This window comes from Orcinus orca, chromosome 8, assembly GCF_937001465.1.
Source record: "Orcinus orca chromosome 8, mOrcOrc1.1, whole genome shotgun sequence".
NCBI classification, from domain to species: Eukaryota; Metazoa; Chordata; class Mammalia; order Artiodactyla; family Delphinidae; genus Orcinus; species Orcinus orca.
In genome coordinates, this window is record NC_064566.1 from 79,757,708 (window position 1) to 79,783,981 (window position 26,274).

The window sequence follows — 26,274 nt, forward strand, 5'->3', positions numbered from 1 at the left end:
GAGAGAAAACCTGCATGCCACAACTAGAGAGAAGCCCACATGCCACAACGAAGAGCCTGCGCGCCACAACAAAAAGATGCCACATGCTGTGATGAAGATCCCACATGCCACAACGGAGACCCAACTCAGCCAAAAATATAAATAAATAAATAAATAAAATATTTTTTAAAATGCTTTAGATTAAAAAAAGAGGTTACATGATGAGCAAGAAATTCTCTAGTTAAAAAAGAGTGTATGATATTTCAGAGAGAGAGAAAAGTCTGCCATGTTTGTTATTCTAACCTGACTGGAGTAAAGAATGCTTTGAATAGAATGGCTAGACATAAGAGCAAAAAAATTTGGTAGGACCAGGTTGGAAAGGTTTAATGTCATGAGGAGTGATTATAATTTATCCTGTAGGCAGTGGGGATGCAATGCTAATAAGAAGGTGGGAAGGTGATATGTAAAGATCTGTGTTTTATAAAGGCAAAACTGATGATGGTGTAAGCAGTGGATACTAGAGGCCTGAAAACCAATTTAGAGGAAGTTACAATGTTCTAAGAGCAAAATCGTGGGAACCTTATTGAATATGGTGACAATGTGAATATAAAGTAAGAGAAGAGTCAAAGATATTTCAAAAGTAAAACCAGTCTTCAAAGGATGATTGTATGGATCTAATAAAAAAATAGATGGAACACTATTTGTCAAACATAAACTCTTTATGGATTAAGTCTTTTGTATCTTTATTTCTTTAAAGATTTGTAGATTTTTAAAGTTTAGTATAACAAGCCCTAGTAGTATTGATGACGTTGCCACATTCAAGATATTTTATTAATTTAACCTTTCATGCTTGAAGGTTAAATTGTCAAAATTTTTAGTGACTGTATTAGTGATTATATCTTTTTCAGGGAAATATATATACAAATGTGTAATTATAACTTTTAACATTATTTTGTATTAACTGTTAATTCATATGTTATTATATCATCTTTTAAATAGTTTAGATGCATAATTTAGTAACATCTCATATTTTGTGACATTTTTCTTGGGATTTCCACTGGAAAACTTAGTACTTTGTAAAACAATAATTTAAAAAGCAAAATACTAAAAAGTATAACACATGAAAAATCTAATGTCATTTAATATTCTGCACGTATACATTCAAAAGGTCAGTTCATGCTTTAAAATTTTTATTATATACCAGCTCACCAAGCAGTTTTTAATATCTGGTTGATGGTGATAACAACTGATGAGAATTACTGACATTCTAACCAATTTACATCTCCTTCATATAACTTGAGAACTTCCATTAATTCCCATATGATAAAAGGTACATGTAAAACTGTCTCTTTTAGGCTGATAGAATTTGTTGAGCAAAAAATAGGTGACAGATTTTTTTCTGAGCAAGAATTGAACTGGTTGACCCAGTAACTATTTTTATTATTTCTTTCTTCAGGTTCATAAGTAGATTTGTATATCTGTTAAATTACACTTGTAAATTCAGAATACCTTAATTTCAAAAGAATGCATTGAAATAGAATTAAATGAAATTTAAATCTAGAGTGCCAGGATAAACAATTAATAGGACTAGTACTTTCTTATGTTTTTGAACTAAAAATTTAAATATCATTAAAATTGATTAGTTTCATATTATGTTTGAAAAGAATGTGTATTCTGCTCTGTTGACTGCTATTCTCAAATTATATTCTTTAGATCAAGTTTTTTAAATGTTTCATTCACAAATCATAATATATAATAGTTTTTCTCTATCAATTTTTGAATTATACAAGTTCAGAATGCCACTCTTCTTGATATATTGAACCACTTATCATAGTAATTCCCTTTAACTCTTATAATGTTGCTCCTATTTTTCTGGTATTAATCTGTATCAGCTTTTGTTTAGTTATATTTGTTAGATATATCCTATTTCATACTTTCAACATTTAAATCAATTTTTATGGGTGTATCTTATAAAGAGCCTATAGCTGGATTTTGTTTGATCTTTAGTTGGAACATTTAGTCTATTTACATTAATCTGGTTTACTATATTATTATATGTTATGTTTTGTATTTTTTCTACTTTTTTTTTACTTCTTTCTTGTCTTCTTTTGGACTATTTTCTCTAATATATTGCTCTCTTAGTTTACAGATTATATATCTTTTCTACTTTTTAGTGGTATCCTAGATATTTTATTGTACATACATAGATAATGCAAGTTAAACAATATATTTGCCTACCTGGCAGATAATTCAAGCTTAAGACGTTATACCCAACTTCAACATTTTTTTAATGATATTTTTATTTATTTTTTTTAATTTTTCAACATCTTTATTGGAGTATAATTGCTTTAAAATGGTATGTTAGTTTCTGCTGTATAACAAAGTGAATCAGCTATACATATACAGATATCCCCATATCTCCTCCCTCTTGAATCTCCCTCCCACCTGCCTTATCCCACCCCTCTAGGTGGACACAAAACACTGAGCTGACCTCCCTGTGCTATGTGGCTGCTTCCCACGAGCTATCTGTTTTACATTTGGTAGTCTATATATGTCCATGCCACTCTCTCACTTCGTCCCTGCTTACCCTTCCCCCTTCCCGTGTCCACAAGTCCATTCTCTACATGTATCTTTATTCCTGTCCTGCCCCAGGGTTCTTCAGAACCTTTTTTTTTTTTTTTGGATTCCATATATATGTGTTAGAATATGGGATTTGTTTTTCTCTTTCTGACTGATTTCAATCTGTCCATCCACCTCTCTACAAATAACTCAATTTCATTTCCTTTTATGGCTGAGTAATATTCCATTGTATATATGTGCCACACGTTTTTTATCCATTCATCTGTCGATGGACACTTAGGTTGCTTCCATGTCCTGGCTATTGTAAATAAAGCTGCAATGAACATTGTGGTACATGACTGTTTTTGAATTATGGTTTTCTCAGGGTATATGCCCAGTAGTGAGATTGCTGGGTCATATAGTAGTTCTCTTTTTAGTTTTTTAAGGAACCTCCATACTGTTCTCCATAGTGGCTGTAACAATTTACATTCCCACCAACAGTGCAAGAGGGTTTCATTTTCTACACACCCTATCCAGCATTTGTTGTTTCTAGATTTTTTGTTGATGGCCATTCTGACTGGTGTGAGGTGATACTGCATTGGGGTTTTTATTTGCATTTCTCTAACGATTAGTGATGCTGAGCATCCTTTCATGTGTTTGTTGGCAATCTGTATATCTTCTTTGGAGAAATGTCTATTATGTACCCTGCCCATTTTTGGATTGGGTTGTTTGTTTTTTTCATACTGAGCTGCATGAGCCGCTTGTATATTTTGGAGGTTAATCTTTTGTCAGTTGTGTCGTTTGCAGATGTTTTCTCCCATTCTAATGGTTGTCTTTCGTCTTGTTTATGTTTTCCTTTGCTGTACAAATGCTTTTAAGTCTCATTTGGTCCCATTTATTTATTTTTGTTTATATTTCCATTTCACTAGGAGATGGGTCAAAAAGGACCTTGCTGTGATTTATGTCATAGAGTGTTCTGCTTATCTTTTGCTCTAAGAGTTTTATAGTGTCTGGCTTTACATGTGGGTCTGTAATCCACTTTGAATTTATTTTTGTGTATGGTGTTATGGAGTGTTCTAATTTCATTCTTTTACATATAGCTGTCCAGTTTTCCCAGCAGCACTTATTGAAGAGGCTGTCTTTTCTCCATTGTATATTCTTGCCTCCCTTAACAAAAATAAGGTGACCGTATGTGTGTGGGTTTATCTCTGGACTTTCTATCCTGTTCCATTGATCTATATTTCTGTTTTTGTGCCAGTACCATACTGTCTTGATTACTGTAGCTTTGTAGTATAGTCTGAAGTCAGGGAGTCTGATACCTCCAGCTCCATTTTTCTTTCTCAAGATTGCTTTGGCTCTTCAGGGTCTCTTGTGTTTCCATACAAATTGTGAAATTTTTTGTTCTAGTTCTGAAAAATGCCATTGGTAGTTTGATAGGGATTGCATTGAATCTATAGATTGCTTTGGGGAGTCTAGTCATTTTCGCAATGTTGATTCTTCCAATCCAAGAACATGGTATTTCTCTCCATCTGTTCGTATCATCTTTAATTTCTTTCATCAGTGTCTTACACTTTCCGCATACTGGTCTTATGTCTCCTTAGGTATGTTTATTCCTAGGTATTTCATTCTTTTTGTTGCAGTGGTAAATGGGAGTGTTTTCTTGATTTCACTTTCAGATTTTTCATCATTAGTGTATAGGAATACAAGAGATTTCTGTGCATTAATTTTGTATCCTGCTACTTAACCAAATTCATTGATTAGCTTTACTAGTTTTCCAGTAGCATCTATCGGATTCTCTGTATATAGTATCATGTCATCTGCAAACAGTGAGAGTTTTACTTCTTCTTTTCTGATTTGGATTCCTTTTATTTCTTTTTCTTCTCTGATTGCTGTGGCTAAAACTTCCAAAACTATGTTGAATAATAATGGTGAGAATGGGTAACTTTATCCTTTCCTGATCTTAGTGGAAGTGGTTTCAGTTTTTCACCATTGAGAACGATGTGTGTTGTGGGTTTGTTATATATGGCCTTTATTATGTTGAGGTAAGTTCCCTCTATGCGTATATTTGGAGGGTTTTTATCATAAATGGGTGTTGAATTTTGTCGAAAGCTTTTTCTGCTTCTATTGAGATGATTATATGGTTTTTATTCTTCACTTTGTTAATATGGTGTATTACATTGATTGATTTGTGTATACTAAAGAATCATTGCATTCCTGAGATAAACCCCACTTGATCATGGTGTATGATCCTTTTAAGGTGCTGCTGGATTCAGTTTGCTTGTATTTTGTTGAGGATTTTTGCATCTACATTCACCAGTAATATTGGCCTGTAGTTTTCTTTTTTTGTGACATCTTTGTCTGGGTTTGGTATCAGGGTAATGGTGACCTCATAGAATGAGTTTGGGAGTGTTCCTGCATCTGCTGTATCTTGGAAGAGTTTGAGAAGGTTAGGTGTTAGCTGTTCTCTAAATGTTTGATAGAATTTGCCTGTGAATCCATCTGGTCCTGGGCTTTTGTTTGTTGGAAGATTTTTAATCACAGTTTCAATTTCAGTGCTTGTGATTGGTCTGTTCATATTTTCTGTTTCTTCCTGGTTCAGTCTCAGAAACATGTGCTTTTCTAAGAATTTGTCATTTCTTCCAGGTTGTCCAGTTTATTGGCTTATAGTTGCTTGTAGTAATCTCTCATGACCCTTTGTATTTCTGCAGTGTCAGTTGTTACTTCTCCTTTTTCATTTCTAATTCTATTGATTTGAGTCTTCTCCCTTTTTTTTTGATGAGGCTGGCTAATTGTTTTTCAATTTTGTTTATACTCTCAAAGAACCAGCTTTTAGTTTTATTGATCTTTGGTATGTTTCCTTCATTTCTTTTTCATTTATTTCTGACCTGATCTTTATGATTTCTTTCCTTCTGCTAACTTTGGTTTTTTTTTTGTTTGTTTTTCTTTCTCTAGTTACTTTAGGTGTAAGGTTAGGTTGTTTATTTGAGGTGTCTCTTGTTTCTTGAGGTAGGATTGTATTGCTATAAACTTCCCTCTTAGAACTGCTTTTAATCCATTCCATATGTTTCAGGTCATTGTGTTCTCATTGTCATTTGTTTCGAGGTATTTTTTGATTTCCTCTTTGATTTCTTCAGTGATCTCTTGTTTATTAAGTAGTGCATTGTTTAGCCTCCATGTGTTTGTAGTTTTTACACATTTTTCCTGTATTTGATATCTAGTCTCACAGCTTTCTGGTCAGAAATGATATTTGATACCATTTCAATTTTCTTAAATTTACCAAGGCTTGATTTGTGACCCATGATATGATCTGTCCTGGAGAATGTTACATGAGCACTTGAGAAGAAAGGGTACTCAGTTGTTTTTGGATAAAATGTCCTATAAATATCAATTAAGGCCATCTTGTTTAATGTGTCATTTAAAACTTGTGTTTCCTTATTTATTTTCATTTTGGATGATCTGTCCATTGGGGAAAGTGGGGAGTTAAAGTCCCCTCTATTGTGTGTTACTGTCCATTTCCCCTTTTATGACTGTGAGCATTTGCCTTATGTATTGAGGTGCTCCTCTATTGGGTGCATAAATAGTTACAATTTTTATTTCTTCTTCTTTGATTGATCCCTTGATTATTATGTAATGTGCTTTGTATCTTGTAATAGTCTTTATTTTAAAGTCTGTTTTGTCTGATGTGAGAACTGCTACTCCAGCTTTCTTTTGATTTCCATTTGCATGGAATATCTTTTTCCATCCCTGCACTTTCAGTCTGTATATGTCCCTAGGTCTGAAGTGAGTCTCTTGTAGACAGCATATATATAGGTGTTTATGTATCGATTCAGCCAGTCTATCTTTTGGTTGAAGCATTTAATCCATTCATATTTAAGGTAGTTATTGATATGTATGTTCCTATTACCATGTTCCTAATTGTTTTGGGTTTGTTATTGTAGGTCTTTTCCTTGTCTTGTGTTTCCTGCCTAGAGAAGTTCCTTTATCATTTGTTGTAAAGATGGTTTGGTGGTGCTGAATTCTCTTGGCTTTCACATGTCTGTAAAGGTTTTCATTTCTCCATCGAATCTGAATGAGATCCTTGCTGGGTACAGCAATCTTGGTTGTAGGTTTTTCCCTTTCATCATTTTAAATATGTCCTGCCACTCCCTTCTGGCTTGCAGAGTTTATGCTGAAAGATCAGCTGTTAACCTTATGGGGATTCCCTTGTATGTTATTTGTTGCTTTTCCCTTGCTGCTTTTAATATTTTTTCTTTGTATTTAACTTTTGATAGTTTGATTAGTATATGTCTTGGCATGTTTCTCCTTGGATTTATCCTGTATGGGACTCTCTGCGCTTCCTGGACTTGATTCTGTCCTTTCCATGTTAGGGTAGTTTTCAACTATAATCTCTTCAAATATTTTCTCAGTCCCTTTTTTTTCCTCTACTTCTTCTGGGACCCCTATATTTGGAATGTTGGTGCGTTTAATGTTGTCCCAGAGGTCTCTGTGACTGTTCTCTATTGTTTTCATTCTTTTCTCTTTATTCTGTTCTGTGGTAGTTATTTCCACTATTTTAATCATCCAGGTCACTTGTCTGTTCTTCTGCCTCATTTATTCCTCTATTGAGTCCTTCTAGGGAATTTTTAATTTCATTTATTGTGTTGTTCATCATTGTTTGTTTGCTCTTTATTTCTTCTAGGTCCTCGTGAAATGTTTCTTGTATATTCTCCATTCTATTTCCAAGATTTTGGATCATCTTTACTATCATTACTCTGAATTCTTTTTCAGGTAGACTGCCTATTTCCTCTTCATTTGTTTGGTCTGGTGGGTTCTTGCCTTGCTCCTTCATCTGCTGTGTGTTTCTCTGTCTTCTCATTTTGCTTAACTTACTGTGTTTGGCGTCTCTTTTTCGCAGGCTGCAGGTTCGTAGTTCCTGTTGTTTTTGGTGTCTGCCTCCAGTGGCTAAGGTTGGTTCAGTGTGTTGTGTAGGCTTCTTGGTGGAGGGGATTGGTGCCTGTGTTCTAGTGGTTGGGCCTGGATCTTGTGTTTCTGGTGGACAGTGCTGCATCTGTTTGTGTGTTTTGGGGTATCTGTGAACTTATTATGATTTAAGCCAGCCTCTGTGCTAATGGGTGGGGTTGTGTTCCTGTCTTGGTAGTTGTTTGGCATATGGCGTCCAGCACTGTAGCTTGCTGGTCGTTGAGTGGAGCTGGGTCTTAGCGTTGAGATGGAGATCTCTGGGACAGCTTTCGCCATTTGATATCATGTTGAGCTGGGAGGTCTCTTGTGGACCAGTGTCCTTCACTTGGGTCTCCCAACTCAGAGGCTCAGGCCTGACACCCAGCTGGAGCACCAAGACCCTCTCTGCCACACGGCTCAGAAGAAAAGGGGGAAAAATAAAAGAAAGAAAGAAAGAAAATATAAAATAAAATAAATAAAGTTATTAAAATTAAAAATATATTATTAAAAATAAAGAAGTAATTTAAAAAAGAAAGAAAGAAGAGAGAGCAACCAAACAGAAAAATCCACCAACGATAACAAACACTAAAGTCTATACTAAGAAAAAAAATAAATAACTGACAGAAAGAACAGTAGGACAATTGGTAAAAGCAAAGCAATACAGACAAAATCACAGAAGGGAGCATACACATACACCCTCACAGTAAGAGAAAAAGGAAAAAATTATATATGTGTATAAAAAAAAAGGAAGAGAGTAACCAAATCAATAAACAAGTCTACCAATGATAATAAGCTCTAGATACTAAACTAAGATAAACATAAAACCAGAAAGAAATTAGATGCAGAAAGCAAATCCTAAGTCTACAGTTGCTCCCAAAGTCCACTGCCTCAATTTTGGGGTGATTTGTTGTTTATTCAAGTATTCCACAGATGCAGGGTACATTAAGTTGATTGTGGAGATTTAATCCAATGCTCTGAGGCTGCTGGGAGGAATTTCCCTTCCTCTTCTTTGTTCGCACAACTCCTGGGGTTCAGCTTTGGATTTGGCCCCGCCTCTGCGTGTAGGTTGCCTGAGGGCGTCTTTTCCCTTCCCAGACAGGATAAGGAGCATCTGACTAGGGGGCTCTGGCTCACTCAGGCCAGGGGGAGCGAGGGGTGCGGATGCGGGGCAAGCCTGCGGCAGCAGAGGCTGACATGACATTGCACCAGCCTGAGGCGTGCCGTGCGTTCTCCTGTGGAAGTTGTCCGTGGATCACGGGACCCTGGCAGTGGCGGGCTTCACAGACTCCCACGAGGGGAGGTGCGGATAGTGACCTGTGCTTGCACACAGGCTTCTTGGTGGCTGCAGCAGCAGCCTTAACATTTCATGCCCATCTCTGGTGCCCGTGCTGACTGGTGCCCATCTCTCGAGCTCATTTAGGTGGTGCTCTGAATCCCCTCTCCTCACACACCCCGAAGCAATGTTCTCTTGCCTCTTAGGCAGTTCCAGACTTTTCCCCAGACTCCCTCCTGGCTAGCTGTGCCACACTAGCCCTCTTCAGGCTGTGTTCACACAGCCAACCCCAGTCCTCTCCCTGGGATCTGACTTCGGAATCCGAGCCTCAGCTCCCAGCCCTCACCCACCCTGGCAGGTGAGCAGACAAGCCTCTCGGGCTGGTGAGTGCTGGTCAGCACCAATTCTCAGTGTGCAAATTAGTCTACTTTGCCCTCCACACCCCTGTTGCTGAGCTCTCCTCCATGCCTCCAAAGCTTCCCCCCTCTGCCACCCGCAGTCTCTGCCCGCAAAGGGGCTTCCTAGTATGTGGAAACCTTTCCTCCTTCACAGCTCCCTCCCAGAGGTGCAGGTGCCGCCCCTATTCTTTTGTCTCTGTTTTCTCTTTTTTCTTTTGCCCTACCCAGGTATTTGGGGAGTTTCTTGCCTTTTCGAAGTCTGAGGTCTTCTGCCCTTGTTCAGTAGGTGTTCTGCAGGAGTTGTTCCACATGTAGGTATACTTTTGATGTATTTGTGGGGAGGAAGGTGATCTCCATGTCTTACTCCTCTGCCATCTTGAAGGTCCCCCAACTTTAACTTTATATTCAGTTATTGTTGTATATTTCAGTCTTCTTTGTCATCATTGTTTACAGTCATTGTTTGTTTGGATTTGCCCCACATTTATCACTTTCATTGTCTTTTATTCCTTCCTGCATATCAGGCATTTTCATTTGGTTTAACATCCCTTCTGCCTGGAGTCCAAAAATATTCCTTTAGTGGTAAACTCTTTGAGTTTTTATTTATCTGAGTATGGCTTTAATTTATTTGTTTTAAAATGTATACTTTTTTATACTAATAGTTATTAATAGGTATAGTGAGATATAATTCCACTCTTTTCTGGTTTCTATTGTTACCAGTTAAGGAGTTAATTTTTGTTCCTTCTTTTTTACTGCTTTTAAAATTATTTTGCCTTTGTTTGCTGCAGTTTTACTCTAATGGGATTCAGTGTGGATTTGTTTTCTTTCTGTCTTTAATTCATTCATTTTTTAAATCTTGCTTAAGAATTAATGGGGTTTTTGAATTTTGGTTGCTGTTGTACATCAGTACAGACAAGGTCTCAGTTATTTAAGTATTAACTCTGCTTTACTATTCTTCTAGAACACTGATTAGATATTATATTAGACCGTTTTTCTCTATTCATCATTTGTTTTAAGTTATTTCTAATACTTCCCATTTCTTTTTTCTGTGTGATGCATCCTGAATAAATTCTATGGATCCGTCTTCCAGTTCATTCATTTTCTTCTCAGTTAAATTTTTTCTAGCTTTAAAGTTTTATATTTTTTTCATTTTTAAAACTTTTCTTAAATTATTTTCCAAATCTGTTTATTGTTTAAGGTTTTCTATTATCTCTAGAAACATTTAACATAATTGTTTTATGTTCTGTGTATGATTATTTAGTTATCTGAGACCTTTGTGGATTTGATTCTTCTTTACATTTGTCCATGGAAATAATCAATAAACAATCTGTAATAGGAATAGAAAAGAGTTTTATTTGCGCCAGACTGAGGACTGTAGCCTAGAGGGCAATCTCTCAGATAACTGATCAACTGCTCCAGAGAAGCATGGTTTTCAGCACAGTTTTATATCTTGTCAGAACAGAGAACATCAAACAAGTCAGGAATACATTCCTTCAAAGTTTCAAAAGAAGCAGATCAGTACATACACAGTGAGTCTGTGGCCCTGGCACCTGGGAAGGGAGTCTTATCATCAAAGGAGTACTAGCATTGGCATCCCAGGAAGGGAGACATTTAATCTTTATTTTTAATATGGACATTATTTTTGGTCATTGTACCCTTTTCTTTAATAATTACAGCGGATGTACAGTGTATGTTTGATAGGCCACAAGCAGGCTGTTTTAGCTAGTGTAAAATTCAAGTCAAAACATGTGTAAGCCAGAATAACTTCCCTCATATCTTAATATGTAAAAATTTCTATCATCACATTGGATAACTTGATAGTTATCTTCTTAACTTTTATAGTATTTTGATTTTTCAAAAACCATGAGCTGCTAATTATTCTGGTAATTTTTCCTATAGGAATTATTTGTTTCCAAGAATGAAAATGGATTCTACCATCCAATTTAGATTGTAGGATTAGGTTTGGGTCAAGGTAAGGATCATGCTCCTTTCAAATACTTTGAGATACCACTAGTATTATCTTCTTGAAATTTATTGGAATTTCAAGGTAGTACATACAAACTAACATTAAAGTTCTGATTGTGACAATTTTTTTTTTTTTTTTTTTTTTTTTTTTTTTTTTTTTTTTGCGGTACGTGGACCTCTCACTGCTGTGGGCTCTCCTGCTGTGGAGCACAGGCTCCGGACGCGCAGGCTCAGCGGCCATGGCTCACAGGCCCAGCCACTCCGCGGCATGTGGGATCTTCCCAGACCGGGGCACGAACCTGCGTCCCCTGCATCAGCAGGCGGACTCTCACCCACTGCGCCACCAGGGAAGCCCTGTGACAATTATTTTTTGACAAGAGATTCCTACACATAAACTCCCCATTCCAGTTATTACCAAATTTTAATATAGGCCATTTTCCTGTAGTCCTTGGGGCACAGGTGATTGGTGGAAGGTAGTTTATTTCTATTTCACCCTTCTACTGAAGGTGTAGTCATTTGGGGTTTCAGGTTTTTTGGAGGTATCCTTTTTACCTCTTCACCTTGAGCAGATATTAGACATTATCCCTGGTTTCGCAAGCCTATGTATATGAATACAAAAGTTCAGGTTCACCAGCACAAATGAACTTCAGTGGCTTGTTTGCCACTCTCTCACCCTAGTGTGGAGAAATAAAAATCTTTCTGGATATCTCAGTATTGTCATAAAAAGCCCCAGCCTATGTGACTCTTCACACACTATGAGAATTAGCTTTGTAACCATTTGTCTAGTTAATTGTTCTGATCAAAAAGGATAATAAAACTTCTATTATCTCCCTGAGAGGACCATAGATTATAGCCGGAAGTTCCTTTTAAGCCCCAGGGCACTGGAAAGACTAGAGCATTGTCTTCCTAGGTATTTCCGTGACAGAAGAATAAAGCCCAAACTTGGAAACATCTCTAGATCATGGGCTCCTGGAGAGATTTTATTTACATACTACAGGGTTGGTTAGAATTCAAGCCCATTACATTTCCTAGAGCATCCTCTTTGGAGGGGAAGACAACAGCTGCCTTCTTCCTCTTTTTTTTTTTTTTTTTAACATCTTTATTGGAGTATAATTGCTTCACAATGGTGTGTTAGTTTCTGCTTTATAACAAAGAGAATCAGCTATACGTATACTCATATCCACATATCCCCTCCCTCTTGCCTCTCCCTCCCCACCTCCCTATCCCACCCCTCTTGGTGGTCACAAATCACCAAACTGATCTCCCTGTGCTATTCGGCTGCTTCCCACTAGCTATCTATTTTACGTTTGGTAGTGTATATATGTCCATGCCACTCTCTCACTTTGTCCCAGCTTACCCTTCCCCCCACCCTAATCACTTCTCCCATCCCTTGCATACCTTGCCCAGGGAGTATCTGGCTACTTACATAGGATAATTGATCTGGCTGTCATCTGGTCATCTCAAAGGTAAAACCTGGAGCAAAGGAGTAGGAGCAACACATTATTTACTGTGAGACAGTAAATAATCTGTCTCTAATCCAGAATACTTCATGTTAACATTCAGGATGAAATTAATAAAGATGCAGACTGAAAATCCAACACTCAGTTGTTTCAATAATTATTTCTTACTTTCTTCTCAGATCATAGGTATTTGGGTATATTTAAGAAGTTGCTTTAATATTTTATTCAACATATTCAGTTGTTTTCAGCAGTATCTAGCTCTGCTAAAAACAGAAGCTGAAATTCTCTGTTTCTTATTTTGAAAAATTGTAAGTTACACATCTCTCTTAAGTGATTATGCTTTGTAGACTTTCTTATTCTGTTAAGTAATATTATGCAGTGTTGGAATTAAAAAAAGAATTCTCACTGAATATGTGCATTGACTGTTGAAATGCTGACTGTTCCTTTTAGTCTTAAAGTTATGAACCAATTTGCTCACTATACTAGAACAGTTGAGTACTTCTCAAACTTTAGAACAACACATGTGCGCACACACACACACAAAAGCATTTTGTGCTTTCTTATTGTCTTTCTAAGAGTTAGCTGAACACACAAGAATGCCAAAAAAGCATTCCATTGTCATGAAAAAATGTACCTCATTTGTTAGGATGGCATGAAAGAAAAGATAAACTATTCATTGTGGGTCCATTTTGAACAAAATGTCTTCCTATTGTTTCCTCTAAACAGGTATAAATTTTCAAATTCTATGACATTTCTTATCATTCTTCGTAATTCACTCTTCTCTCTCCCTTTCTTTATATTGCTGAAACTGTTAAAATATAACAAAATAACTTCATATGGAAATTTATGGTGTGCCGGGCACATAGTCAGTAATACTCTAAAATGTTATTCATTTTCCACTTAAATATCATCATCTGTGTTAGGTCTTTTAAATTGAGATTATTAAATTGAGATTATTCTACTAAGTTACCTCTTTTCTTGATAGCTTCACAGAGCAGCAGAATCATTCCTCTAGCCAAGTTATGGAGCAGATAGCCTATTAAAGTTCTTTCCTAGAAATATATATGGTTTTGTTAATATCCCATTTTTATATTAATCCCTAGTTTTCTTTAAAAAAAAATGCCATTTTGTTTTACATATCCAAGATGTATATAAATAATGGCTTTCTGTCAGAGACCCAAAAGATACAGACAGATCTAAAGGTCCTCTTAACAGTGATGACTGCCAATGCTGTACCTCTCTCCCTAGGGATAACTACTGGGTTTGGTGTTTATTAATATCACAGTATTATAAATAAAAGCTATGAAATTCTCAAGGCATGTAAAATTAGTAATTTCTGTTTTAAACAAAAGCTCCATTCTATTAGCACTCACTAGCTTCCTCTCGATTTTTCTTTTAGAAAGATGTAGTAGCTTACAATATCAGCTTCAGTGCATCAACTCAAAATAACCACCCCCCCTTCTCTCTTTCAGCCTTGACTTTACTTGCTATACTAGTCACCAGCAATTTTGCCTTTTATTTCAGTTCTTCAACATGTTTTTTTTTTAAAGATTTAATTTTATTTATTTTTGGCTGCGTCGGGTCTTCGTTTCTGCGTGCGGGCTTTCTCTAGTTGTGGCAAGCGGGGGCTACTCTTCATTGCGGTGAGCGGGCTTCTCCTTGTGGTGGCTTCTCTTGTTGCAGAACATGGGCTCTAGGTGCATGGGCTTCAGTAGTTGCGGCATGTGGGCTCAGTAGTTGTGGCACATGGGCTTAATTGCTCCGCAGTATGTGGGATCTTCCCCGACCAGGGATTGAACCTGTGTCCCCCGCATTGGCAGGCGGATTCTTATCCACTAAGCCATGGGGGAAGTCCCTTCAACACTTTTTTTTTTTTTAGAATTTAGTATTATATTTATTTATTTATTTATTTTTAACATCTCCATTGGAGCACAATTGCTCTACAGTGGCATGTCAACCGCTGCCCTACAACAAAGTGAATCAGCTATACATACACATACATCCCCACATCTCCTCCCTCTTGCGTCTCCCTCCCTCCCACCCTATCCCACCCCTCTAGGTGGTCACAAAGCACTGAGCTGATCTCCCTGTGCTATGAGGCTGCTTCCCACTAGATATTTTACATTTGGTAGTATATATAAGTCCATGCCACTCTCTCACTTCGTCCCAGCTTACCCTTCCCCCTCCCCATGTCCTCAAGTCCATTCTCTATGTCTACATCTTTATTCCTGTCCTGCCCCTAGGTTCTTCAGAACGATGTTTTGTTAGTTTCTCTTTTAGATTCCATATATATGTGTTAGCATACGGTATTTGTTTTTCCCTTTTTGACTTACTTCACGCTGTATGACAGTCTCTAGTCCATCTACCTCACTACAAATAACTCAATTTCGTTTCTTTTTATGGCTGAGTAATATTCCATTGTGTATATGTGCCACATCTTGTTTATCCATCTGTCGATGGACACTTAGGTTGCTTCCATGTCCTGGCTATTGTAAACAGAGCTGCAACGAACATTCCTTCAAAACTTTTTTTTTTTTTTTTTTGCGGTATGCGGGCCTCTCACTGTTGTGGACTCTCCCGTTGCGGAGCACAGGCTCCAAATGTGCAGACTCAGCGGCCATGGCTCATGGGCCCAGCTGCTCCGCGGCATGTGGGATCTTCCCAGACCGGGGCACGAACCCGTGTCCCCTGCATCGGCAGGCGGACTCTCAACCACTGCGCCACCAGGGAAGCCCCTTTCAACACTTTAGATTTGAACAATGTATTGGGTAATTAGCACACACTTTCCTGGTTGAGCTCTGCTTGCTCAATTAAGTAATATTCCTTTCACTGTAACTGAACTAAATGAAATGAACATTAAAACATGACTGCTTTGGTTTCCTTTGATCTTCCGAATAACTTGATATGAAAAGAAATAGTTGTTACCTGGTTTAGAAATCTAAGCTCTGTTTGTTCACTAATAACTAGAATTGATAAAGCAACCAGCTCTCCTAGGAAATGGGCTGCCAGAGAAATTCTATAGTTCTTTCAACTCTTTGAAGTCACCACACTCATACTTCTATTTTCTTACCCTTTTTCTTCCTTTCTCTTCTGTCTCCTTTCCACAAGCTTATCAGAAATCCACTTCTGAAGAGATATAATTTAATGCAGATATGTCAAACTTTTGACTTCTCTGATTATGAATGCTTAAGACAGGAGTCTGTTGAACTTGAATTAATCAGTTAACAATCTTTGGATTGCAACTGATGGAAAACCCAGTTCAAACTGGCTAAGGCCAAAAAAGGGGAATTTATGGTGCCTATAACTGAAAAAAATGTTAAATTGGTTTCAGTCACAGCTTGTTACAAGGAACTTGAAAGGATGTCATCAGGACCCAGTATATATATATGTATACTTATTGTAATATATATGGTACATATATTCTGAAAGATCTGATGCACTGAAACCGATATGATAATGATATATGTGGGTGTATGTGTGTATGCTCCATTTTTCATACAGCCTCTCTCTTTATTGTCACAAAATGACTACACCTGTTCTCTACCTTATGATCTCTTAAGGTCAGGTCTAGTGGAAAGAAACAGGTATCTCTTTATCAGAAGACCCAGACAAGATTCTTTTTGCATTTTTTTGTCTCTGTTTGGTAATCTGCCCATCTATGGACAGGACATGGAATGTCCTGACTATGGTTAGGACAGTGGAATGCTTTGATTAGTTAAGCTCTAAGTCACATACTATTGATAGCTTCTGGAATTGAGTTGAATCAACTTCACCAGAACCATATGGGCTTAGACTTCGGAAAGTTTGTTTCTTCCCAGAGAGATATTAGAAAATTATTAGCTAAAGAGGAATTGAAGGGTTACTGGAGGGCAAAAGTAAAATTTCTACCACATGGAAGTGAAGATATTACCCCCTTTTCTATAACTCATAGAGCCACCACACCTTTGTTTCTAATATTTCTGATTTCCTTTTTTGCTTTTTAAAATGACTATTGAGTCTTTTAATAGTTTTCTTATCATAGAAAACATATCTTGGACAAAGACATGATCGTATGACATGGAAAAAAAATATGTCTGTCCAGTTGTTGATTACTGTTTTATAAGTCATGGGTAAATATACACATAGAAACTATAATTCACATGTTACTAATTTCATTGAATTGCAGATCTGGAAAGGACTCTGATGTTATCTAGACCAATACCTGAATCTTCACAATGTTTTGAATAAGTGGTAGTGTACTTGAGAGGTTTGCAAACTACAGCTCATGGGCCAAATCTGACCTGCCGCCAATTTCTATAAATACAGTTTTATTGAAAGCCAGCCATGCCTGTTTGTTTATATATTTTCTGTGGCTATTTTACACTACAACAGCCAGAGTTGAGTTGTTACGACAAAGACCTTATGGCCCACAAAGTCTGACATATTTACTATCTGAACCTTTACAGAAAAACTTGCTAATCTCTAGCCTAGTCATTGCTTAAGTTTCCTTTAGTGACAAAAATTCTTTCTGAGAGAGAACCATTTTCAAAAAGCTCAAAATAATAATTATTATTTTAAAAAACCCAAAGAACAGAAAGAGTAGTACTTCCACGTGTCATCCATTTTACTTATGTCTAAAGTCGTTATCTCACTTAGGAAACTATTCTAGTTAAAACACAAAATTCTGGATTAATACCTAAATTTCACCAAAATTAGACTAGCTTTTTTCTTGCCCCAAAGATATTTCTTGCTTAACAGTTAAGTTTTAAAATATCCACAATCTTTTCTTCCCCAGCAGCTCCATAATTATATAATGATTTTCTGTGAATACACTTAGCTTTTTAATGACAAAATAAACTTTAAAATGTCAAAGATACCCTTCAAAAGTGCATGATTCCATATATATGTGTTAGCATACGGTATTTGTTTTTCTCTTTCTGACTGACTTCACTCTGTATGACAGACTCTAGGTCCATCCACCTCACTACAGATATCTCAATTTCGTTTCTTTGTATGGCTGAGTAATATTCCATTGTATATATGTACCACATCTTCTTTATCCATTCATCCAATGATGGACACTTAGGTTGTTTCCAACTCCTGGCTATTGTAAATAGAGCTGCAATGAACATTTTGGTACATGACTCTTCTTGAATTATGTTTTTTTTCAGGGTAGACAGGAATAAAGACACAGACCTACTAGAGAATGGACTTGAGGATATGGAGAGGGGGAAGGGTAAGCTGTGACAAAGTGAGAGAGTGGCATGGACATATATACAATACCAAATGTAAAATAGATAGCTAGTGGGAAGCAGCTGCATAGCACAGGAGATCAGCTAGGTGGTTTGTGATCACCTAGAGGGGTGGGATATGGAGGGTGGGAGGGAGGGAGACACAAGAGGGAACAGATATGGGAACATATGTATATGTATAACTGATTCACTTTGTTATAAAGCAGAAACTAACATACCATTGTAAAGCAATTATACTCCAATAAAGATGTTAAAAAAAAAGGTACATGATTCAATCAATTGTATTTGTGAAAAAAGAAAAAGCTTTTCTTATAACCAATTGATTAAAGATATGACTGTCATCCCTTGATGGTTTCACTAAAAAGCGTACTATAATGATGAGTTATAATTTACTCATGGTAATTTTAGCTATTTGAATTGTAAATAATACTTAATTTAAGTTTTTTTTTGTTTTAAGTTTATGTAATACTCTAACATGTTACTACTGCTATAAATCTTCTCTATACTTCATCCTTTTAGAATGTATAAGGTATCTACATTTATTTTTGTGTTAGAGTTATTTTACATTAATTTTTTATCAAAATTTTGTGAAGGCCTATAGGAAATGGATTACATTATAATATATATTACAATATACTTTGATGTCTTCTGCTATATTTTTCTCAGTCATTAATTTATCAAAGCTTATATCACAGTGTGTCTTACTATTCATTTTTTTCACAATTTTTTTCATCTTTCATTAATCAAACACTTTTTGAGACCCTACTATATGCTGTTTTCTCCTCTGTCCTTCTGTTCTTATTGCTGAACTTACATAATTTTACTTGATAGTTTCTAGACGAGCACTATGCAATAGAAATATAATGTGAAACACAAATGGGAGCCGTATTTGTAATTTAAAATTTTCTAGCAGCCACATTTAAATAAGTATGAAGAAACAAGTGAAATTAATTTTAATAATACATTTTATTTAACCTGATACATTCAAAATATTAGCATTTCAAAATGTAATCAATATAAAAAATTATTAATGTGGTATTTTGCATCCTTTTTTCTTATTAAGTCTTTGAAATTCATCTGGTAGTTTACACTAACTGCACATCTCTAGACCATAGTTCTTACTTGAACTCTATTTGAATTTTAAGTAATTTTGATAGTTACTCTCCTAAATCAGCCTTTTTAACAGTTCGGTAAGTTTGCTGTTTTCTTACATTATAGAGAAGTGGAATCTTGCTTGAATGATCTAAGTTTGGGTGTTCTTCTTCTATAAAGTAATAGTGCAAACAGTGCAAATTTGTCTCATCAGTTTAATAGGATGGATAAAAATCCATAAACTAAATTATTATTTGCTAATCTTTCTCAGTCTTAGTATAAGATTGATAATGATTTAAGTACCGCATATTATTCACTTCCAGGAATGGTTTTTAATATAAGGAGTTATGGAAAGTCTATAACCTAAATTTTATGTCAGTTTTATTATTTAATTGATTGAGGTTGGAGATGTGTTTAGTGTTATTTATTGCATGCTCTGGTTCAGATAGTTAATTTCAATCTAGGGGGTAATAATTCTAATTAATTTTCATAATATTATACTCTTTTTCTCTTCTAGATTTAGTTTTGAGTTCATCACCATTTATTTATTTAAGTGGGTATATTTATGTACATTTTTATGTCTATCAAAAATGATTTCAGCAGCTTTAATATTTTAAATATAGCAATAATAGAAATAAAATGCCTAAATTTGAACTCATAGCCTAAATCTATCCTCAGGAATGATCTCATGCCAATAAAATTTATTTCATGATTATTTATTTAATGGCAATAGCCATGCTAGATCACCATTTTATGATATTAAATTATCATGCCAGATTACATGAAAAAGAGACAGTGCTCTCATGGAAGATATGAATGTGACAACCATTAGAACAAAGAGAGGGGATCCTTAACTAGGATTGTAAGCAGAATATATAGAGAAAATTAAGATAATGGAGAGCAGGTAAGAGTACAGGGCTTCCCAGATTTATCTCTTGACAGTTCTTTGACACTTTTAGAATACTATTGAAGGTGATTTTTTTTCCTCCTAACCACATAAGCTGTTTAGAAACATCTGGGATTCCTTGAGTTTTTCTTAACAATTTGAGAAGCCCTAGAATTTCTATGTATCAGAGCCTCTGTTAAAATATAGACGTAGAAATAAATACTAAGATATAATATTCACGGGTACAAGATCTTTGGTGTGATTTTTCAAATATACATACAGGTAATTTTCAAATTGAATTAAATGTCCATTCACATATTTTTCATAGCCATGATTCCTTCTGCTCTCCTTACAGCAGTAGAGTGGTAATTTAGCTCTGCTGCTGTCTTTGCATTGGCTTACAGTGTGCCATTCTTACCATTTTCCACCTGTATTGACTGCTCCTTCTGAGCATGGTTCCCTTTTCTCAGTTTCTACCCCCACACCACTTCAGTGTTGGTGAACTGCAGAATTCCCTTCCTATGTATTTACAGATTTAATAAATTTGGCCAGTCATAAAAGAGAGTATTTCAAAACAAGATAGACCAGCAAAAGGTTTTAATAACTTTTGAATGCTTTAATGTATCAGTGATTTGTGTTACTTTTCAGTAAATATGACATGATGTATTATCTTTTTAGAATTCAAACCTGATTCATCAGAAAGTGTTGCCTCCTAATGATCGACAAGGATCTCCAATATTATCATTCATCATTCTTGAACAATTTAATGCCATTCGCTTAGTACAAAGTGTTCATCAGTCTCTTGCCGCTCTCAGCAAAGTCATCAGAGGAGCCACCTTACTGAGTTCAGAAGTACAGAAATTGGCAAGTGCTTTATTAAACCAAAAGGTGAGCCAATACTATATATATATGTGGGGTTTTTTAATTAATGTGAATGGCTTTTCCATCAGGTATACATTTGTCAGGAGTCTTACAGTTTACTGTAAACCATAACTATAACAGAAAACCCAAGTTAAAGTAGCTTAAGCCATATAGGAATTAATTGGCTGTAGTAACTGAAGGATCCAAGGGTAGCTAGCATTAAATCAGCTTAGCAGGAGCTTAAAATTGTCATTAGGATCTCAGCTGGTGTTATTTATCTACCTCTCTAGTCATATTGTGTGTGTGTGTCTGTGTGTCTGTGTGTGTATGTGTACATCCTCCATATTAATTTCACTTTTGGGCGGGTCCTCTACACGTGGTGGTACCCCAGCAGTCCGAGTCTTATATCCTCTGGGTTCTAAGTCCAACAGAAAGAACACCTGTTTCTTGGCAACTCAAGCAAAAAATCTTGGGATTAGCTTTGATTTATACAGAATGGCTTGTGTTTTATGCCTAGTCCCATACTAGTTCTGTGGGCAGGGTATGCAAAGCTCTCATTGGCTAGGGCTTTAGCCAAATGCCTAACCCGGAGCTGGGAATAGATTCAGCTCCATCTGTAACACATTTACTACAAGTAAGGGAAGGATGGTTACCGAGTAGAAAAATCATAAGCAGAGGAAAAGGAAATCAACACATCTCTTGCTGAGTAATTGGACCATTGTAAATAACATTAAAATCCATGTTATTTCAGATCCATTGGATAGAAACAAAAAATATGGAGCATCTTATATAGATTCACTTTAGCTATTTGGAAAAAAAATCTTTGTAGAACTTGGCATCTGGAAAAGATTTCACTAGAGCTCTATAGGAATTTAGAAAGAAAAGTGTTTTTGTTTTTGTTTTTGTTTTTGTTTCTCCCTGCTGTTTACCCTCAATATAGAGAAATCTCTAGTAGTCAACCTAATAGTCTTCTCTGTTTGAAGATAAAAGGTAGGCTTCCTAGAACTTCCTATATCTTACTCCCTAACATAAAAAAGATTTCTCTTTTAATTCAGGCTACTATAACAAATTAACATAGAATGGATGGCTTCAACAACAAGTATTTATTTCTCACAATTCTGGAGGCTAGGAAGTCTAAAATCAAGTTGCTATTAGATCTGGTGTATGGTGAGACCTGCTTCCTGTTTTGCTGATGGCTGTCTTCTTGCTGTGTCCTCACATAGTAGAGAGGAATGAGAGAAAAAGCAAACTCTCTCCTGTCTCTTCTTATGAGGGCACTAATTCCATCATGAAACCTCCACCCTTATGACCTAATTAATTCCCCAAAGCCTCATCTCCAAATATCATCACATCAGGGTTTAGGGTTTCAACATATGAATTTTGGGGGGACAGAAACTTTCAGTCCGTTGTAATATTCTTTTTCACATATACAAAAAGGTCTATTCCATCAAGCTCAGTTCCTTTTTCCTTTACCCTGGAAAAGAATCTCAGCTTTGCATTGTTTCTTTGTATATAGATTTTTATCTCTATTTATCAACTGTGATTATCAGAATACTGTAGTATTGTACTATAAACTATAACTAATTTGTTTATAATTTGAAGTAGATATATTATCAGTCATGAAAGCTTCATGACACAGTGAAGGAACCAGTGGGAAAGGGTTCTAAGAAGTTTAAAATTACATTAATTAACTCATTTAATCACCACATTAACACTACAAGAGGGTGCTGTGTTATTGCATTTTACTGTGAGAAACCTAAGGCAGAGGGACATTATATAACCTAACCAGAGTCACACAATGAATAGTTTACAAAGTCAGGATTTGAATCTAGGCAGGTCTGATTGTCATCATAAATGTAAATGTTTTAAATTTATTTGTGAAAAGATAAATACTCATGAGAGTGTATTTCTTTAAAATCCAACTACATGCTGTATAAGGTCAAAATGTATGGTATAGACCAATTATAGTTGCACTCAGTGTAAGAGGAGAATAATGATGATGTAAGAACATGACTTGTGTAGAAGAGAACAGTAAGTCCAGTGGGACTGGTGTACAAAGAACTGTAGTAAAATTAAGGTTACATCAGATTTTGAAGTCTTTAAAGCCAAAGGGAAGAGCTTGGATTAAATGCTATAGGCAATAAGAATATTTTCATGTAGATATAATGTAATAAAATAGCTAGGAATGTGGCTTCCAGAATAGGTCTGTCTCTTTCATTCTATTCTACCACTTAGTAGCTGTGTGACCTTGGGTGGGTCACTTAAACCTCTCAATACATTACCTTTCCCATTTGTCAAATGAGAGTAATAAAGGGACCTACATCATGGGATGTTATGAAAGTTAAATTATATCATGAGTAAAGTGCTTGACACATAGGAAGTACCCTCTAAATGTTAGTTGTTTTTGTCACTGTTACTTTAAGAGAATGTCATTGTGTGAAAAACAGCTTTTGGAGCATTCATCTGATAAAATTGTGCAAAATGAGTTTATAGAAGTAGGGATACCATGTACGTTACTATTTATTCATCTCAGTTAGAGGTCGTTAAGGCATAGAACAGGGTAGTTCAAGAGGGTTCTATGTAATATTAATGAAAAATATGGAAGGTAATGGCAAACATGGTTTCTTGTTTTGCTTCTACTGTTAACCATCTGGGTAATCTTTGGCATAAACACTTGAAAAAAATGAATAACTTAAATTATTTTTTATGATTGTAATATAATGTGGCTTACAATATTAACAGATAACAAAGAACTAAATGGGTTTTATTATATGAAACATTTTCCTTGAATAAGACCAAAGAATGGTATTTTAGAAAAGGGTCATAGAGCTTTAATTCTTTATAACATTTCTTCCTTTTCCCTTGGCCCATTAAGATCTGCTAAGTATTTCTTATTTGGTATAGCAACAGGACCTGATGACTTATTTCTTAAAAATATGTTTATGTAAGATGTATGCAATCTCATTGTTAATGTATTAAATTAAGTATTCTACATTACACTTTGATTTAAGAAATATAGCCTCTGAAATATCACTGTTTTTGAAATATTTGTATAATTTGCATGAAAGTGAATTTGTTAAAATTCTTTCAAAGGATAAAAAATGTGTTTTACAAAGCATATTTAAATTCTATCACAGATAGTGGCTTTGGAAATATTTCAGGGTGTTTGGTGAAACTCAAATGAGACTCAGCTGACTTTCACTAGGATAAGATCAGTAAAATAATTTTGACATTTACTTTCTAATTAGCTTTACCAAAAATTTGAATCTAGTACTATCGCATTTATTTCACGATAAAAGTTTAATGTTTTATTACATTTGAATGTGACAAATTTTGAATTATGTGATATGATTTAATGTAATTTAGGAAATAGTTCAGTACTTGACATTTTCTTTACTGTATCTGAAATGATTGGACTAAGAATTTTCCTAAAGAGAATTATGACTTTTATTTCCTTGACAGTTTTCTGGTGATCTACTGAAACTTTTTTTGTAAAAAGTTACAATACTTATAATTTGTTTGTTAAGGACAATGATATTGTAGAATATTGTTATTTTTCTTTTACATATTAGAACAAAGGCTTTAAATCATGATTTAAAAGATATGCAAAAATTGAAAAGATAGAACACTAAATTACCTCATCTTTCTTACTAAACAATCACTAAGGGTATTACCACTTTGTAGAAATTAATAGATTGCGTTGCTTTTTTAAAAAGCTAATGTAAGTATTTCCTGTATATTTCAGTTTATCCTAATGTACTGGGTAGTAACACTAAATGGCTTTTTAATTTTTTAAATCAGGGAGTCACTCAACAATACAGCACAATTGCTAATGGATCCTGACTCTTTAAAATAAGTTTCCAAACAACTGGTGTTTAACCTTTTTCAGATCACTGACAGTTTTTAAAATTGAAGGAAAAAGATGCACTGTCTTAAAATATATATATACACACACATAAAGCTTTATTATATAACTTCAGGATATCTAAGAGTTAAGATCTCCTCTGCTAGACAGGTTTTTCCTTTCACTCCTTTCTCTGCCATGGTCTTCTTTATAGCAGTGTCTCTCAAAGCATGGTCTCAAGACCAAAAGCATCAGTATCACCTGAGAACTTGGTAAAATTATGAATTCTCAGGCCCCACCTCAGACTGTTGGATCGTAAACTCTAAGTGTGCTGCCCTGCAATCTGTTTTTTATCCATCCCTTGAGGTGGGTCTGATGCATGCTAAGGTTTGAGAAACGCTGTTCTGTAGTCAGAAGTCTCATAAAAACGTCAGTAGCACCTGCTTCTTCATCTTGTGCCATCCCCACTCCACTTCGTAACCACCTGTGCCACCTCCGTCATTGATTTCCCAGTCTTTGGGAGAAAAGGAAAGATGAAATGGTTCTTATAAAATGGTTGGAGACCCCATGTTTTCTTAAAGGCCCCCCTTTTAAAATTTACCTACCTTTATACAAATAAGTTCTTAGAAAAGTCATACCCAAACTATTTTACCAAATGATAATTATTAATGTTGAATAATTAGCATTTTTCCATTAGAATAAAGTAGTAGCTTATGTTTTATATAACATTTTACCAGTTATGGTGCACTTGTGTAGCCCTCATCTAATTTTCTACTCTCATCACCTTCCTTTTACTTAGATTAGAAAACTGAAGCTGAAAGGAGTTGGTATTCTGGTAAAGTGTCAAAGCCCGTACTGCAGTCCTGACGTTGTGTTTCCTAGATCAGTATTCTTTGCACTTCATCTCTCATTGCATATTTTGTTAATTTGATCATGAAGCTAGATGGTAGTCTTTGTAACAAGAGGCAGATATCAGCCTTATGAAGACTGAACTCCACATACTCATCTCCACAGGCCTACTAAATACTAGGATGGAATTGCCCCACCCCCTCATCTCTAGCTTTACTTACAATTAAAAATTTGATTATGTATACTTATAAATGGAAATCAGTTTCTATTGATCTATGTAAGAACAAAGGGGCCCGCAAAAACCCAGAGTCTCTAGTATCTTGGAATTCTGCTTCAGTATCCCTCACTTATAACCATCATTTGCCATGATAAGAGAATATATTTAGATGAAGTTAGATGAAATGTACAAATTCCTTGAAAGATAGAAACTACCAAAGCTCATTCAAGAAGAAATAGGTAACCCATAGCCTATATCTATTAAGGAAGTTGAATTTGTTATTAAAAACCTTCCCGCAAAGAGAGCTCCTAGAATCCACTGGTGAAATCTAACAAATATTTAAGGAAGAAATAATACCAAATCTGTAAACTATTTCAGAAAATAGAAGAGGCAGGAATACTTCCCTGCTTTTTCTGTGAGACCAGCATTGCCTGGTAATAAAACCTAACAAATACATCATAATAAAAGAAATCTACAGACTAATTTCCTTCATGAATATAGACACTAAAATTCTTACCAATATTTTAACAAATTGAATCAAAAAAAGTATAAAAATGGATAGCCAAGTGTGGTTTATCTTAAGAATACAAGTTTGAGTTAATAAAAAAAATTGATGTTATTTACCATTTTAATAACTAATTTTAAAAATCGTGATTATCTTTATAGAGACAGAAAAAGCATTTGACAAAATTCAGCATCCAGTCATGACAAAACCTTTCACTAAA

General features: G+C 35.4%; 1 protein-coding gene across 2 annotated transcripts in view; it reads left to right on the forward strand.

Moving 5' to 3' along the window:
* DYNC2H1 (dynein cytoplasmic 2 heavy chain 1) overlaps nucleotides 1-26,274 on the forward strand; it is a 372,035-nt gene that overhangs the window by 290,899 nt on the left and 54,862 nt on the right. For both annotated transcript variants that reach the window (XM_004282190.3, XM_049714064.1), the window contains exon 84: nucleotides 20,457-20,666. In XM_004282190.3, coding sequence (XP_004282238.2) covers nucleotides 20,457-20,666 — 210 coding nt within the window. The remainder of the gene's footprint in view (nucleotides 1-20,456; nucleotides 20,667-26,274) is intronic.